Source organism: Manacus vitellinus, unplaced genomic scaffold (assembly GCF_001715985.3).
Source record: "Manacus vitellinus isolate BGI_N305 unplaced genomic scaffold, ASM171598v3 scaffold_62_pilon, whole genome shotgun sequence".
NCBI lineage: Eukaryota > Metazoa > Chordata > Aves > Passeriformes > Pipridae > Manacus > Manacus vitellinus.
In genome coordinates, this window is record NW_021940704.1 from 1,882,712 (window position 1) to 1,899,431 (window position 16,720).

The 16,720-nt window shown below is 39.2% G+C and overlaps 1 protein-coding gene across 3 annotated transcripts in view; it reads left to right on the forward strand.

The window, feature by feature from the left end:
* Positions 1-16,720, forward strand: part of ATRX (ATRX chromatin remodeler) — a 77,048-nt gene that overhangs the window by 13,123 nt on the left and 47,205 nt on the right. The window contains exons 3-9 of one of the 3 annotated variants that reach the window (XM_018083274.2): positions 541-596; positions 1,924-1,976; positions 3,483-3,607; positions 4,812-4,931; positions 8,331-8,440; positions 10,555-10,622; positions 11,515-14,417. In XM_018083274.2, coding sequence (XP_017938763.1) covers positions 576-596; positions 1,924-1,976; positions 3,483-3,607; positions 4,812-4,931; positions 8,331-8,440; positions 10,555-10,622; positions 11,515-14,417 — 3,400 coding nt within the window. In that variant the 5' untranslated portion in view covers positions 541-575. Of the gene's footprint in view, positions 1-540; positions 597-1,923; positions 1,977-3,482; positions 3,608-4,811; positions 4,932-8,330; positions 8,441-10,554; positions 10,623-11,514; positions 14,418-16,720 lie in introns of those variants that run through there. The other 2 variants (XM_029963761.1, XM_018083275.1) reach the window with 2 other exon arrangements.

The following is a 16,720-nucleotide window of genomic DNA, read 5'->3' on the forward strand; positions in this document are numbered from 1 at the left end:
TCTTCTGAGTATCATTGAATCACTGAACTTGAAACATTCCCTTCCATTGCCAGGACTGGTGGATGGGAACAGGTGCTAATAGGTTGCAGGTGTTTAGGCTTTATATTCCACAGTTCCTGAGACAGAGAAATGGGAATTCACAGTCATAGCCTATGTCAGATGGGTTTTTTGTCTGTGGTTTTGTGATCCCAGATTTAATACTTTATTTCTAATGTCAAGACGTGTAAGAGAAAAAATTTGAAGTAACTGCTTAGAGATTAACAAAAATACACTAATGTATTATTTCCATTGCTTCAGGATTTCTGCACCAAGGGGAAGGCTGTTCCTCAGCCTGTCTGGGACTGAACTGAAAGGGATTCCTAGATTATTTCTGTAGAATTTATGCCATATAGTGGAACGTGTTTCATTGTGCAACAGTTTGTCTCTGAAAGTCACACAGTCATCTTTATTCAGGCTGGTGAAACATTAACAGTGTGATGTGCAATGTGAAGAACTAATGATTCTTTCAGTTCAGTGGATTCCTTTAATTTCTCTCCATAGGTAAAAGCAGAGAACCTAAAGGAAGTCCAGCTTCAATGGAGAACAACAGAGATGAGGTAGGAATAAAAGCACTTTTGAATTCTAGTTGCATGTCTAGTGCAGAATGGCTGAGTTCACTATGTTGTTTTTACAATAAATACTTAAAAAATCCTGTCAGAACCACCCAGTAAATGTCATCATGTCTGTTGAATAGAAACATTAGCTGTAAAATATATAAAAATAAATGTAAAATTAAATTTTATATTTTGAATTAAACTCACTTTGATTTAGGCACGTGCAAGCAATTGCTTCTGTCCTCCTCCCCTTTTATTTCTAAATTACTGAAATACATGAATTTACTTGGGCAACTTCATTGTCTTTCTGGTGCACAATAATTCCTGAGAACAATGTCTCTAACAGTCTCTAACAGAGAGTTAGGCTTTGCTTACCTGAGGTGTGCAGTTGCATTTTTGTTAAGAAATAAGTGCTGTTAACTGATTCATATTGAGTATATTGCAAAGTGAGGTTTTCTTTATAAAGAAATTTGGTTAATATTGTTTTATCCTTATTCTGTTCTTTGGATTATAGGTTACCAGGCTCTTACTATTTTTGGTTTAAAAGAATTGGTCTCTATTTACACTTACACTGTGATACTCAGATAACAGTAGGTACTTAGTTGTCCTTTGAGGCAAATATGCTTCCTTTTTTAAAAGATAAAGAAATATGGGCATACAGGATCTATATTAAACATGAGCAGATTTCTTCTGTGTGATGTGTTATGCACATTAAAGAAATTTTTCATGTAGTATATGTTACTACTAACTATTCTTCTGCTGGAAACATTCTGCTTGACAACACCTTAATATGTAGAGAACACAAGTGTCAGAGTCCTGCCTTAGTTTGCCTTTGCTGCTGTAAATTCAGGTATTTTAAAGTGCCCAGACCTGGTTATGATATGAGTGCAAAAACCTCTGAAAAATCAGTTTTCCTGTGAAGGCAGCCAGTGCTTTCTGGCACATGAGCCAGGTAACAAGTGTCAGTGTTGTGCTGGCACTTCTGGGGGCACACTGGGCACAGTGCCCAGGGCCAGCCTTGCAGAACCCTCTGGGAGGGGGTGTTGGAAAAGGCCGTGGTTTCTTTGTGAAGAGCATCCACAGGTGCATCCACAGGAAGCTGCTTCCTTCTGATCCGAAACTCCATAGATTTGGTTTAACTGAACTGGCATGACTGTTGAAATTGTGTGTCACTTGTTAATGCTTTTCTGCTGCTTTTTTTAATTTATTTTTTTTTTTTTAATAAGAGCATTGGTAACTTCTGAAATGTGTTCTAGTTAAAGCAAGAAACTGGTTGACAGGTCCCTTGGATACAAATGTGTTGACCTTTACATTTTTTTCTTGTTTTTAGGGCAGTAGTTCTTCAGAAAGAACCAAATCCTTAGGATTATCCCGTTCCAAAAGGTTGGTTTGGAAGATAAAAACAAATAAATTACTTTTTGGTATGTGAAACTATAGAAAAGTCGATGCACTATGCCAAGTATTTTTGGTATACACCAGTGTAAATCCATAAAGTTAGCAGAGTGCTGGTAAAACAAATGCTTCATAATACACTTAAAATTCAAACCGTTTCTCAGGGTCAAAGGTAAAGATCATAAAGCCTGATTTTTATAAACAAAGACAAGATTATCCCGTTTATACAAGAGTTCCTTTACTCTGGCTAATTCTACATGTAGGATTCTTCCAAAAATGTAAATTGGGTTGTATGAAAAAAGGGCTTTATTTACCTTACTGCTGGGAGGCTGTAGCATCGAACTGTGCTGCTGAGCTGTCCTGTGCAGGATCTGCCATTTGCTGTATCCCTGCTTAATCCTTTTACCCTCTTTGATTTACAAAGTCTGGAGTTAACTGTTTACCATCCCTCTGAACCTACAGGAGACACAGGTTGTTTGTGTCCCAGGTACCAGCAGACTTGCTCTAGTCCAGCTCCTCATCTGCTCTCGGCTGATGCTTGTTCAGGTTCTGTCATTCATGATTTTTCATGCACAGTTTCAACAGCTGCCTTAGTACTGCTCTTTAAAAGTCTGTATCTCTTTTCACTCTCCTTTGTATCCAGGTTGGTTTATTCTATCATGTCTGCTGGCATTAATGTTCTTCAATCTTTGGCTTTGATTTCACCCTCATCTTCTGAATACAGTGTTTTACTGAACTCTTTTTCTTTTATATTAGTTTTAGTCCTGTTTTTTTTGCATCCTGTCTTATCACTAAAGGTATTTTCACTTACACATGTAACATACTGTTCCTGATACAAAACCAGTATCCTGCAGTAGTTCGTGTATTGCCTTCAGACTACTGAAAGTTATGCTCCATATTCAGTATTTTCTTCTCCCTGTCCTGACATAGTAAATTAATTAATTTTTGTGGATTCAGTTAGAAATTATGTTTATGTGGAATTCTGGCAGCTGTTCCTTTTATTCAACAGTCAGCTTTTTCATTTCTCTCCACATTTCATTTATTTCCTTGCAAACATCTCTTCAACCAAGCTACTTTTTGTAATTTGTTAATATCTGTGTGCTCTCTTTGTGCTGCCTGTTAAACCTGGAATGATGGATAAAATTTCTGAGTAGACATTCACTTGTGTGGGTTTTAGGGTTTTTTTGGTAGAAGTGTGACTTCCTTAAAAACACATCAAACCTTGATTTTACAAAAAAATACAGCAAACCTGTGAAACAAAGTATTTTATTAGTATATATTTTTATTTCACATAGAAGGGCGAATTCCTGTTCCTAACAACAAAATTAACCTACAATTTATATTTAGTAATAACTTGGAGTATCCCACCTCATAAAGTCCGAAATGAATTTAGAAAACATAGTTTTCCCCAGTTAACATCATGTTTGCAAAGCTCTAGGCTTACCTGAATTGCAGTGTGTACTGTTTGTCAGAGCATGTTTTTTTCTGTCTATGCAGGAAACCTACAGTTGTAACAAAATACGTTGGGTCAGATGAGGAACAAATTGTAGATGAAACTGTAAATGAAGATGTTTCAAATGAGAACTCAGAAAACGATGTAGATATGCAAAGCTTGCCTAAAGGTAGGTCGTGTCTTTTTTCATGTCTGAATTCAGGAAATTAGCCAAGGTGATGAGGCAGCACAGATACTGAACTGGAATGCACGTGTGTGAAATGGCTCTCTGGGGTGCTGCTGGCCTGGACACACACAGGGCTGTGAGCACAGCCAGCACAGAGCAGCCCCAGCACCTCTGCCTTGGCACCTGGTGGCTCAGCCCACGGGCACCAGGGTATCGAGTGCCTGCAGCCATCTCTGTAAAACCATCACACACAGGGAAAGAACTGCTTCCCTTATTCTGTACAACTCTCAACCTCTGTCACCTGGTGGTCTTATTCTACAGTTCTCTCTGAGGTTATTTATTAGCAATTAGATCAACAAAAGCAAAACTAACTCTGGGAGGGAAGTGTCGTTATTTGATGTATTTTTAAGCACCTTTTAGGAACAGTTAATTCTATAAGCTTTGCATCCCTCTGCTCTTAACTACAGTGTGAGTTTGTTTATCTCCTCCATTTCTTACCTAGGGAAGTTACAGGAAAAATTGCTGCTGTTTACTGCATGAGCAGCAGTATTTAGAGCAGTCACTTCAAAATGATTTTTTTCAGAGTATGAGATGATTTTCAGTGTCCTCACAGCAAAAGTATAAAAACCGGGCTCTTAAGTAGGAAAGATGTGCTTTTTCATTCACATGATTTTGACTAGTACTCTTCATTGAAATGAAAATGTGAATTTCTGAATTTTGTTAAAGACAAAGCAGTTTTTACTGTATTGCTTTTTCATTTATTTCATGCTGAAATAAATGCAGGCGAGGGAAACTGGATAGAAGGGGACAAAGAGAGAAATGCATAGTTACTGTAGAGGTTTTGAGGGGTTTGAGTGATGTAACCCAGGTCCTTTATTTGTAGCATTGCACTACAAATCCCTATCCACACCCCCAGCAGTGTGACAGTCCTGTCCTGCACGTGCCACATCAGGGCAGAGGGGGCACAATTTGCTCCTCAGCCCATCCAGTCTTTGACTTTTGTCCTACAGCTGCAACACTTTGAAGTGTGTGGTGGTTTGGTTTTGGTTGTTTTGTTTTGTTTTTTTTCTGTGAACAGCTGTGCATTCAAAACTTTGTTGAGTTTTAGTCAACGGATTGCACTTTTTTGTTGGCTTTATTTAAACAGAACTTTTGCACTTCATTTGGATGTGTAATGGTTTCCAATTTCTAAATAAAATTATTCTAGGTACAGTGGTTGTACAACCTGAGCCAGTGCTGAATGAAGACAAAGATGATTTTAAAGGGCCTGAATTTAGAAGCAGAAATACCGTTAAAATGAAACCTGAAGCTCCCAAAAAGCGTGGAGGTAAATACAACTTAAAACATCTATTAAAACGGGTTTAAATTGTTGCTTATGACCACATTTGGTACATCTAAAAATTGTTCATATTTCTGATAAATTATCCTAAAAATACCTCCACTCTTCTGGCTTTTTGTTCATTAAGGATGCTAACTGACAGAAATTAGCCTCCATTGCTGCCCCTGCAATGCAGCAGTGAAAGCTAAGATTAGTTCCCATTATACTCCTTATTTTCTGTAGGTATAGGATGCATCATTAGGTGCAGTTGCTTGGTTGCAATCAGGTGTTACAGGTATTCCTTTTTTAAGGAATTACGTTGTAACAGTGTTGATACAGGAATGTTCACTTATTAAGAAAGCAACCATGTGGGACATGTATAGGCAGATGATCCATCAGTGAGCTGAGAAAAATCCAAAACCCTCAAACAATTCAAAGACTTCTGTTTTGTTTTTAAATTGTGAGAAATTCCCTACCAGTGGGCCCTTCTAAGGATTATCTTTGAAAAACTGCTGTGTCAGCTGCTTTTCCATAGCTACTGCTAAAATTGAGAAGTTAGGTAGATTATAGCAGTAACAGAAATTAGTTTCTCATATTTCATTCCAAAAATTAAAGGAGAGGGAGGATTATTTATAAAGTAGCCAATAAGAAGGCAGATATTTTTATTAACACTACTGGCAATATCTTAATTCACACACCTACAACAGTACCTAGGATATTCATACAAACAGATCTTGTACACACTCTTCATTCTTCCCATTATATCATTTGAGATACTTGCTCTCTTTTAGAGTCCTACTGTAATTTATTAAGTGCTATTTCTCCATTCGTGGTGGAAGGGGAGTAAAATGTGACTGTGGAAATGTGCTTGTGCATACACATGGGCTCATGCATGATGTTAATCACATTTTGAGCGTTGATGTTTTCTCTGAATGATCCCTTTCTTAATCTTTGGAAGTTGGTTCTGTTTATTCATGCAAGATGTCCTGTGCAGCATTTAGGAATGCTTTTCCCATTTGTGCTTATAACATTTGCAAATGGTCCAACAGAACTCTTCAAGGGTGCAGTGTTGAGAAGATAGGACTCTTCTGCTTGAGCTTTGTGGCCTGTGTCTGCATCCCCAGGACAGTTTGTATGACCTGCCCTTCCAGCTTTTTTTCTCTGTCCCCAGGGAATTTATAGGCTTTCTTTGAGTATCTGGGCTGGTTACTCACGTGCTGTGCCTGACATGGGGTAATAATTTTGGAAGGGACATGAAGAGTTTAAGCCTTACCTTTGTCCAGGGCGAGCTCAGCTCTGTTAACGTCTCTGCTGATAGTATTTGGTTTTAGAGCTCTCCAGGATGTGTGTCAAACTCCAGTCAGCTTCCAGGGAAATGGAACAGGTACTGCCTACTCCTTGTGTTGACCCCATTTCCAGACCAGGAAAGGTAGCCAGGTGAGGGATGTGACTCCAATCAGCCTCAAGAGCAGGATTAGGGAATATATCAAACCAGTTTGTTTTTGTCAAATTTTGTCAGCTTTTTGCATGAAGTGGCACTGAGCTGTGTCTTGACTGAGGTGCCCTGAGCACATACAGAGCAGGTAAATATGTAGTCCCTGAGATACTGAATTGTCTGCACAGTGCAGGTAAATAATAACGATAAAATAAAAAAGGCCTGTCCGTCTTGTTCATTGTGGAGTGCATCTTTGCACTTTTATTAGGAATTATATGTCCTGTTTATATTAGAAATAGTGGTAGTAATAGAAGTCTTACCTTTCTAGCAACCAGATGCTCTCATCTGAGACTGTTGAGGCATTGTGTCATTATTTTCAAGTGTTGTGTCTGCAGAATGGTTATGGTTGTATTTTTGCTAATAAACTCTGGTAGGAATGTTTTAAAGTAAGTATTTTCTCAGTATTAATGAATTAGTAGTAGTTGAATTTCTTTAGGTCATCATCATTTGTAGCAGTAACATGGCTCACAAAGGTTTGCCTCATAAATCTCTCTGGTGCCAACTCGCAGATCTCAGGAAGGAGGCCCCAGTGCTTCCCCGTGGCTGTAGAAAAGAGGGAAGTGGCTCAGGATTTGGCAGGGAATGGCCTGTTGTCCCTGAGCTGGCTGTGGTGTGTGACAGACCTGGGTTGGGTTCCGTGCTGCGGAACATGGGATTGCTTTCCGAGGAGTGCGATACGACGGATGCCTTTATGCAGCGGTGTCTGAAACCAGTGTTTGAGCTGGTTTTGAGGTGGTGAGAGGGCTTTGTGAGTGCCCAGGCTCTGCAGACATGCAGTCATGTATTCAGAATTTCCCTGAGTTGTGAGGGTGTATCAGCTGTTCTCACTGGCCCCTGAGCCATCTAAGATGGTGCTTCAGCAGCAGGTTGCTGGTAGCTTGCATTGTGTCTTGAGAATGTTCATTCAGTTCCTTAACATTGTGGTGTTGGTGCTTCTGTGGCAGTGATTATTTGAAAACTAGAAAAAAATACGAAGTCTGTACTCAGATTGTAACCATTGAGTGAAACCATTTGAGTTAATTTCCTTGTTCCACTTACTGAGCATGGCAGCGAAGGACAAGTCACAGTTGAGTGATCCCATATCAAACCTCTATCTGCTTGATCCCAGATTAGGATTTTGAAAGTGTATGAGCTTTCACAAATGATTTTCCTTTTTCTGCTGCTGAAAACAGAAAGGTCTCACAGTATTAACTAGTTGGTTTAACAGCCTGGCATGGAGTGAACCTGCCAAGCCCACGTTCACCCCTTCCAAAGTGAATTTGGGGGGTTGGCAGTAAAGAAATGTTTTCTTGACCAAATATAGGTACAGCAGGGTGGTCCACAAAGTGAGAGCAATCAGCAAGATGGGGAGTACATGTGTATTATAGCAAAATTGTAGTTTCAGAAAAACCCAAACAGCAAAAACCGCCATCAAGAAGGGAACAAAAGGTGAGAAAAGATTTTTCAGGCACTATTAAAAGGATTTTGTGCATCTTCTGTAATAGTTTTTTGTATTCTTCTTTGAGAAACTAAACTGTGTGTGAAAGAAAATATAATATAAACATGCATTTGTTAAACAAAGATTAAATTGGGAGCATTGTCCAGAATATCAGGGCTGCTCTGGAAGAGTTTTATTGATGACTCTTATTTAGGTATGTTCTCATGAGGTGACCAATTAGCCCAAATTGAATCTCTCAAAGGAAAAGAATTGTATCTTCACCCCAAGTGGAGCATAGAAATTAGAGGGAAATTCTTTCAGTCTTTAAATGACAAGTGGTTACAGAAAGATCTCTAGTGCTGGGCGGTAAAGAAATAAAGGCCTAAAACCTGACAGGCCAAAATATTGTAAGAAAATTAAATAGGTATATATAGATTTCTTAAAAAAAAAAAAAAAAAGAAAACAATTAATGTGTGGTTTATAATCCTCTCTATAGAGGAAGGACTACATGGAATTGTAAGCTGTACAGCTTGTGGGCAACAGGTGAACCATTTTCAAAAGGATTCAATCTACAGACATCCTACACTGAAAGTTCTTATTTGTAAGGTATGTGGTAAACAGTTCTACTGTTTGTTTTTGTTTGAAATGTCATATTAGTTGATTTGGCTGGGATTTTTGTGGGAGTAGTTCTTTTTTTTAGTCATTAGCTGTTACAGTTAAGGAAAGTAAAAGCGGGGGGGGAAAGCAAATATACTTACAAATTTATATTCCTGTTTTCTTATACCTCGGTTAAACTCATTGTGGTTTATGTGGAATTTAGTTTTATAGCTTTAAGGCTGTAATAGTAGTGAATTTTTAATGTTAAATGATCTGTCTGAAGTTTCTGCCTACTCATAATGTACTGTAAGAGCAGATTCAAGTCTGGATGTCCTGGTAAAGTGTTCTGTGTAAAACAAGATTGGAATAAGGAGCAGAAAAGTAGCTTCAGAGCCATCTCAGTTTCTGCAGCTCGTGGGTTGTTTTAATTTATGGCAGCTTTGAAATAATGATCTAAACCTAACCTAAACCCAGATCTGGGTCTTCAGCTGCCTGCTTTCCTGCTGGCTTCAGAGAGGCCCTGAGTTGCCTGCAATGGAAAGAGGGGGGCAACAGGGCAGGAAGGAAACATCCCTGCCCCTGCTGTGGAGACCCCTGTTAATTTTCAGAGATACAGAGATAGCTCTTGCATGTCTCTACAGCCTATAGATGCTGTATTTGTAAAGATGTTGCCCAAGGTAGAGAGATACAGCTCTGTTACAATGCACAGGTAGCATTCCTGTTCCCTTCCCTCCTCCTTCTCCCCGGTTCCTGACTGATGTTCCATGTTCAGCTGACAGGCTGTCACAGGCGTGCCCATGTAGTCTGATGTTCTGCCTCTTCTATGTATTCTGACTTGTTTCTTTTATCAAATATGCCTTACAATAATCAGCTCACACGATGACTGTCTTCCATCTCCACTGGAGTCCCAGCTCTTGTTCTAGGCTTGAAAATCCTCAGCAGGTGGCTGCAGCTGTCTGTGTTCCTGCCATGCACAAGAGACCTGGGTCGTTTTTTTAACTTCTTTAGGGTGTTGGGTTCAACAGCAGCTCTTGACTGGGGGCTCTGCTACATGAATTGCATCCAGGAGTTTTTCCTTTAAATTTTCTGTATCTACTTAGTGGAACGTGGCCTTAAGTTAATGTGGGAGTGAGGAGTGGAAGTCCCTGATCTCCATACTCCAGGTCTTCCGTTGCTTTCTGTGCCTTGTTCTGCCCTTATTTTTCTCCTGCTTAGGTCAGCAGTCCCAGATCTGAGAAGCTGTTTTCCTTCAACTATGAATGTTCCATCAAATATCTAAATATCAGACGTTACTGGGGTTTTTTGTTGGTTTTGATTGTTTGGATAGTTTAGTCGAACAGATATATAAATCTATTCCATGTAAAGGGGCATCATCATGTTAAATTCATGTGCTGAATCCTCTTCTGGATTCTGAATTCACTGATCTGCTGGGTGAAAGGACAGAATGTAGCTAATAGTTTGTATTAATGCCTGTTCAAAGTAGAACTGCAAGTCTGGGAGAACCTTTTTCACTAGCAACTGGGAAAAAAATGACATCACACCTTCCAAATTTGGTGTAAAGAGTTCAGAAACTGAAGCCATTGCTACTTCTAGCTGAGGTTTTTTTCTTACCATTACCAAATTTTCAATAAAGATACTTAGTTTGTACCTGGAAATTGAATACTTGGGTGTTAACATCAGGATAATTGCTGAAGATCTTTTTATGTAAAGCTTTATGGGCATCAGATGCTAACATAAGGAGCATACAGCTGAAAACTGTAATTTATGTAGGATTAATTGTGCTAGGGAGGATGTGATATTGATTTACGTAGGAAATAGATGGGAAAAAACTTAGAGATTTGAAGAGAAATATTCAGCTGATGTTCTAAATACACAGTTACACAGCCATCAAACACAAGCCTATTTAATTTTCAAATAAACCTTGAGCCATCTAAATAAGAAGTCAGTTTTGGGACCTATCGTATCCATGGTAGATTTTTTTTTTAGATTAACACAAATGTAAAAGGCTTAGAATGCTGAAGACCTTGCAGCTGCTGCCTTTACTGGCAGGCTTCAGAAATCAAGTGAATCTCTGAAGCCTTGTTGGGATTTAATAAAGAATTCCTTGTCCTGTCTCTTTCCAGACTTGCTACAAGTATTACATGAGCGATGACATCAGCCGGGATTCGGACGGGATGGACGAACAGTGCAGGTGAGGGTCCAGGGACTGCAGACACACCAGTGTGGCCTGGGCAGCTTTGTTTGTCAGTCAGCTTATTATTGCAAGAAATAAGACCAGTACATAAGAGCTTAAGAGCTTAATCAACAATTATTTCTCACCAAGAAATACTCAACCCCAGCGTTTTCCTATCTATTTGATTGTTATTTAAGTAATTAATAGGAAAACATTTTATAAATGAATCCAATAGCAAACACTTTTAGACATCACATTTCTAACTAAATAACATTCCCATTAATTGGGTATTGACCCATAATGCCCATTAACCTTACAAACACTTTACAGGTGGGGATAGAATCTGACATTCTAAACCTTGTGAGTCACAGAAACTTATTTCTACAGATGCATTTCCCACTTTTGAAATACTAAAGTATTTCTCTGTCCTTAGGTCAAATATCTAAATGCGTAATTCTGTCAAAATTGTGCAGTCTGTGATGCTTATGAGCTTTCTTGTCCACCACTTTTCAGGTCATATGTGCCTGCAGTAGTAATATATCAGTTAAGGCTAGAAAGACTTAAGCCAATTGCTTCTGATGTAAAATAAATCACTCCACTCCCTCCTCTCTCCAAATTTTCAGAAGAAACAGGGAAAATAAAATGTAATTAGTTTTTTTCTTTTCTTTAAAATCAGTGCTGAAGTTGTGTTTGAAAATTACTGACCATTTTAGCCTTGTGAACTTTTAGTCTAATACATGAATTTTCCGATTTTCCAATTCTCAGCTGAGTGCTTTTCAGATGTGCTTTTAAAAATGGTTTCCATAAATGGATCTGTTTATCACCTGAATTTTTAAATATGTCAGACTAAGAGTTTACCACTGTGTTGGTCTGGAGACAAACCTCTTCCATTCCTCGTGTCTCGTTTCAGGTGGTGTGCTGAAGGTGGAAATTTGATTTGCTGTGACTTTTGCCATAACGCCTTCTGTAAAAAGTGCATTTTGCGCAACCTGGGTCGAAAGGAGCTCTCGACTATCCTGGATGAAAATAACCAGTGGCATTGCTATATTTGCCATCCAGAGCCTTTGTTGGACTTGGTCACTGCATGTGACAGTGTCTTTGAAAATTTAGAACAGTTACTTCAACAAAACAAAAAAAAGATCAAAGTTGAAAGTGAAAAAAGTAAAATATATGACCATACAGTCAAGTTTTCTCCAAAGAGAAATAGTGCAAACTGTAATGGTGAAGAAAAAAAACTAGATAATTCATATTCAGGTTCACTAACATATTCTTATAAAGCACTAATGGTGCCAAAAGACTTGCTTAAGAAAACAAAAAAACTGGTTGAAACTACAGCAAATCTCAATTCTAGCTTTGTAAGCTTTTTGAAAAATGCTGCAGAAAATGTAGAAATAAGCCCAACTGTGCAACTGTGTCAGCTGAAGGCTTTTAAATCTGTGCTGAGTGACATGAAAAAAGCTCATCTGGCACTAGAAGAAGGTCTGAACCTGGAGATTCAAGCACTGAATGTTAAAATCAAAGATAAAAATACCAAAGAGAAAAAAACTGAGGTTAGATCTGAAAAAAATGAGGTGAAAAAAGATGAAGGAAAGGAACATGTGGCATTAAAAGAGGATGACACTGTACAGACGCCAAAAAAGGTTGTATCAGAACAGCCTGACAGTGAGCCCATGGATCAAAGTGTTCCAACAGTGGAACAGACTGATAACAAACCTACTTCTGGGGAAGAGAAAAAGTCTGGCAGAAATGAAGAACCTCAGTATGAACCGAACAGTACAGAGGCTTTGGACATGGATATAGTGTCCATTCCCTCATCTGTTCCTGAAGACATTTTTGAGACTCTAGAATCTGCTATGGAGATTCAGATGCCATCAGATGAGCAGGAGAGTGGAAATACAGGAACAGATCATGAGACTCCAAATTCAAATACAAAATCGAACGCTCCTGCGAAAGATGCCAAAGGTGGTACCAAGTTAAAATCATCGGCTAAAGGAACAAAAGAATTGGTTGTAAAATTGACTCCTGTTTCCCTCTCAGAGGTTACAGTTAAAGCTGAAGATCGAGACAACAGTTTAGAAAAGGAAAATAAAAGTGTTGATGCAAAGCCTAGAGCAGAAGACTGTGACCCTGTGAAACAAAATCACACTGCTGGCAGTGAACCCTCCACGGAGAACGAGGCCGTGCCTGTCGAGGAGTCCGATCTCCGGAGGTCGCCGCGCGTGAAAACCACCCCCCTGCGGCGCCCCACGGACATGAGCCCTCTGACATCCAACTCGGAGGAGGACAGCAACGACATGGGCAGCGAGAAGCGCAAGGGAAAACCAGCCAAACAGCCACGGAGGAAAAACGACCAGAGAAATCCTTCTGACAGTGCTGCTGATGGCCCCAGCCCTGATAACCTTTCCGAATCCAAGAAGCCATATGTTTTGGATCAGAGCTCGGATTCTGATGAGATGCCAGCTGTTCTTAAAGAGGCAGGAATGATGAGTCGCAGTTCCTCAGACATTGACAGCAATAGTGAAGCACCAGCAAATGATCAGAAGACTTCAGATTTTCAGAAGAATCAGCCAGTAAAGGATGAAAATGGAAAACGAAAAAGAAAAAGTTCCAGTTCTGGTTCAGATTTAGATGCTAAAAGAGGCAAATCAGCTAAAAACGCCGCCGCTGCTAAAAAGAAGCGACAAAACTATTCAGATTCTTCAAACTATGATTCTGAGTTAGAAAAAGAGATAAAAATGTTAAGTAAAATTGAGGCTGCCAAAAAGCCTAAGAAAAAATATTCCCGAAAAGAGGATAGTTACGATTCCTCTGAAGAAGAGCAGAGGAAGAAAGTAAGCAGTAAAAGAAAGGTAAATCGGAAGAAAAAGAAAGGTAAGTCTTCTGAAGATGATGATGATGTTGAAAAGTCTTCCCCAGAGAAGGAAATGAACCATTCTTCTAAAGATAAAAAAGTGGGTAAGAGGTTGTCTGCTAAGGAGAAGATAAACAGGGACTCAAAAGAAAAATCCACAAAGGGAAAACATGATGAGTATTCTGATGTTGAGAAGTCTTCACTGGAGAAAGAGGAAAGTTCTCCTGAAGGTAACAAAAACAAGGATTTGAAAAAGAAAAAGGCACAAGAAGATTCTTCTTCAGAGAGTACTGAGAAATCTGCAAAGAAAGAGCACAAGTTTGAGTCTTCAAAGGACAGACTCAAGAACAAGAAAGGATCAGAAAACAAAGCGAAGAAATCTGAAAAATTGAAAAAGAAAAGTTTCAAGAAAGAGCAAGATGATTCCTCATCTGATGGTGAGAAGTCCTCTCCAGAGAAAGGAAGTTGCAATTCTTCTGAAAACGACAAAATTAAAAAGGAACCTGTATTTACAGAAAAGAGAAATTTGAGAGAGAGAGTAGCTAAAAGAGTACACATTGATTTATCCTCTGATACTGAGAAATCTCCCCAAAAAGAGGAGAGTTCTTCTGATGATGCCATGCAGCGTAAAAAACGAACTGAAACTAAAGAAAAGAAAAAAATAAGTCACAAAAAGAAAATTTCCAAAAAAGAACAGAATGATTCATCTTCTTCTGATGAGGAGTCTTATGAAGACAGTAAGAAAAAGACTAAAAGAGGGTCAATGAAAGAAAGTAAAAGGAGTAGCTTAAAAAAGAAAGTGTCAAAAAAGAAAGTGGTTGTCACTTCCTCTTCCTCATCTGATAAGGAAGAAAATGATGAGCAGAATTCCAGTGGCGATGGAAGCAGCGACGAGCAGAAGATCAGGCCAGTGACTGAGAGCTTGATGCTGTCTTCTGGTGCAGGATTCTGTCAGTCATCAGGTGTGCAAAAGGTGTTCATGTACACCTATTATTAATATATTAATAGAGGAATTCTGTAAGGTTTGATGAAAAATATTCATCAGTTGGTAATTACACATTTAAATATTTGCAGGCAGTTAGGTTTTCTGATACTGGTTTGGAAGCACCTGTTTTAAAGTTCCTTTTCAACACAAACTATCTTGTGATTCTAAAATTACATTACTTCAGTTTGTGCAGCTTGACCCTTGAGGATGTCACAGTAAATGGAGAGGCTTGAGAAGCTGCAGTCTGTAGTTGCAGTAGGTATTGCTTTGGAGCTCGGCTTTCCAAAGCCCAGTCCTTGCTTTGCCTGCCAGGGACTGCTTTAGCAGAAACTGGATTAAAGGAGTAGATAACCCAGGGAACTCATGTTTGTCACCTCCTGGTTATGCACTGGAGATGACTCTGAAGACCTTTGGCATTGCAGGACACATTTAAAAATCAAGGAGATGATTTTTGTGCCTCACAAGAGCCATGTAGCCTTAGAAGAGCTGGTGTTACTTACAGAAATCTGTCATTGCTTATTGTTTTCATAGTAGGTTTAAGAGTAATAATTATTTTCCTTGCCAAGGCAAATTTACTTTGTCAGTGTCCTGAAGATTTGGTAAATTTAGAAAATTTAGGACTGCTGTGTTCCAATACGTAGTTTTAAAGAACTTAAGAAAGCAGTTTTCACATTACACAGACAGTAGACATGTTTTTAATAAATGAATTTTCAACTAGGAAAAATATTTCCTGTTTTAATTAGCATGACAGATAAACTGTTCAGTTTCTTTTTCTTCTAGTTATGTTTCACAGAACTTTCTGTACAGGACTTTAACTGTTGGCTCAGATACAGTTGTTTGCAAAACTGCAGCTAAACTAAAAGTGAATAAAACTACAATATGTTTATGAAGATACAAGGGGAATGGCTTCAAACTGAGGGTAGGTTTAGAATAGATATTGGGAAGAAATTCTTTCGTATGAGGGTGGTGAGGCCCTGGCACAGGTTGCCCAGAGAAGCTGTGGCTGCCCCATCCCTGGAAGTGTCCAAGGCCAGGTTGGACAGGGCTTGGAGCAACCTGGGCTGGTGGAAGGTGTCCCTGAGCTTAAAGGTCCCTTCCAACCCAAACCATTCTGGGATTCCATGATTCTGTGGTAAGACAGCAGAAGGGACACAGCTATATTTTGACTTTTCAATAAAATACTTGTAGGCAGATACTAGGTACAAAATGAAATGATTGTTATTTGTAACATCTTAAACAAAAAGCCTCACCCCTAAAAAACCCTGAAACCATCGGATTTTGAATTGGACATTAATGTTCCCCCTTTCTCCTACCAGCTTGATGGTGACCCACTTCTTCCTGAAGTTTTCCTGCAGTTCAGTTTCAGGAGAGAGTTGTTCATCTTTGCAGATGTAAAGGCTGCTTTTCTGAGTGCTGTGCTGCTTTAGATTTAGAGCCCAAGCAAAGTTTGGTTAATGGTGTTTTGCATTATCCTTGAGTAGCAGTTGGAAAATAAGTTTCTTGTTCTGTGTTTTACACAGCCCTGTAATGTTTGTTTTTCAAGGCCTTCCGATGAAGTAAGTTTAGTTGTGTCTGCACATAGTACTGGGAGTTTTAGGGCTTTACCTTGAGTGCTGCCTTACCAATGTTCTCCCCAGTGATGCCACTGCTGGGGGAGATTGCAAATAATGAATAGTTTACATAGTAATGAACTGGCTTTTTGTGTGTAGTAACTGCCATGGCTGTTAAAACTCTCCCAGAGACAGACAACTGATGGTACTCTGAGAGTTCTCAGCATCACTGAATCATCAAAGAAAAATACCTTAAAAATGGGATTGCTTGTGTACAGTTTGTGTTCACAGACTTGGTATCGAAATGGCTGAGGGGGAAAAGGTTGCCTGCAATATATCAGAAGGTCTCTGAGGCCGTGGAAGCAATTGTTTAACTTGCAAGTCACAAGTGGAAGGGTTGGATAATTATTGGAGAGAAGGGTAACAGTGTACAAATTGGAAAAATGAGATGGTGATGTGGGATGATTGGCAGTAGAGTTAGACAGAGAGAAATGGGTTGGTTTAGATTGGAGAGAGAATGCTAAAAATGGGAAGTCTAAATTGCTGCCTGCAAATCACCTAATGGGCAGTTTTAGGGAAGGCTGAGCTGAATGTGTGCTGAGAGGATGAGGCAGTGGGTACAGGATTTAGCAAAGAAAACTGATATAGGTACTAGCAAAAGTATTTTATACACTGACCATGATCAAAGCTTGACAGTTGTCCAATTCTGGAATCCCTGTCCTTGGAAATG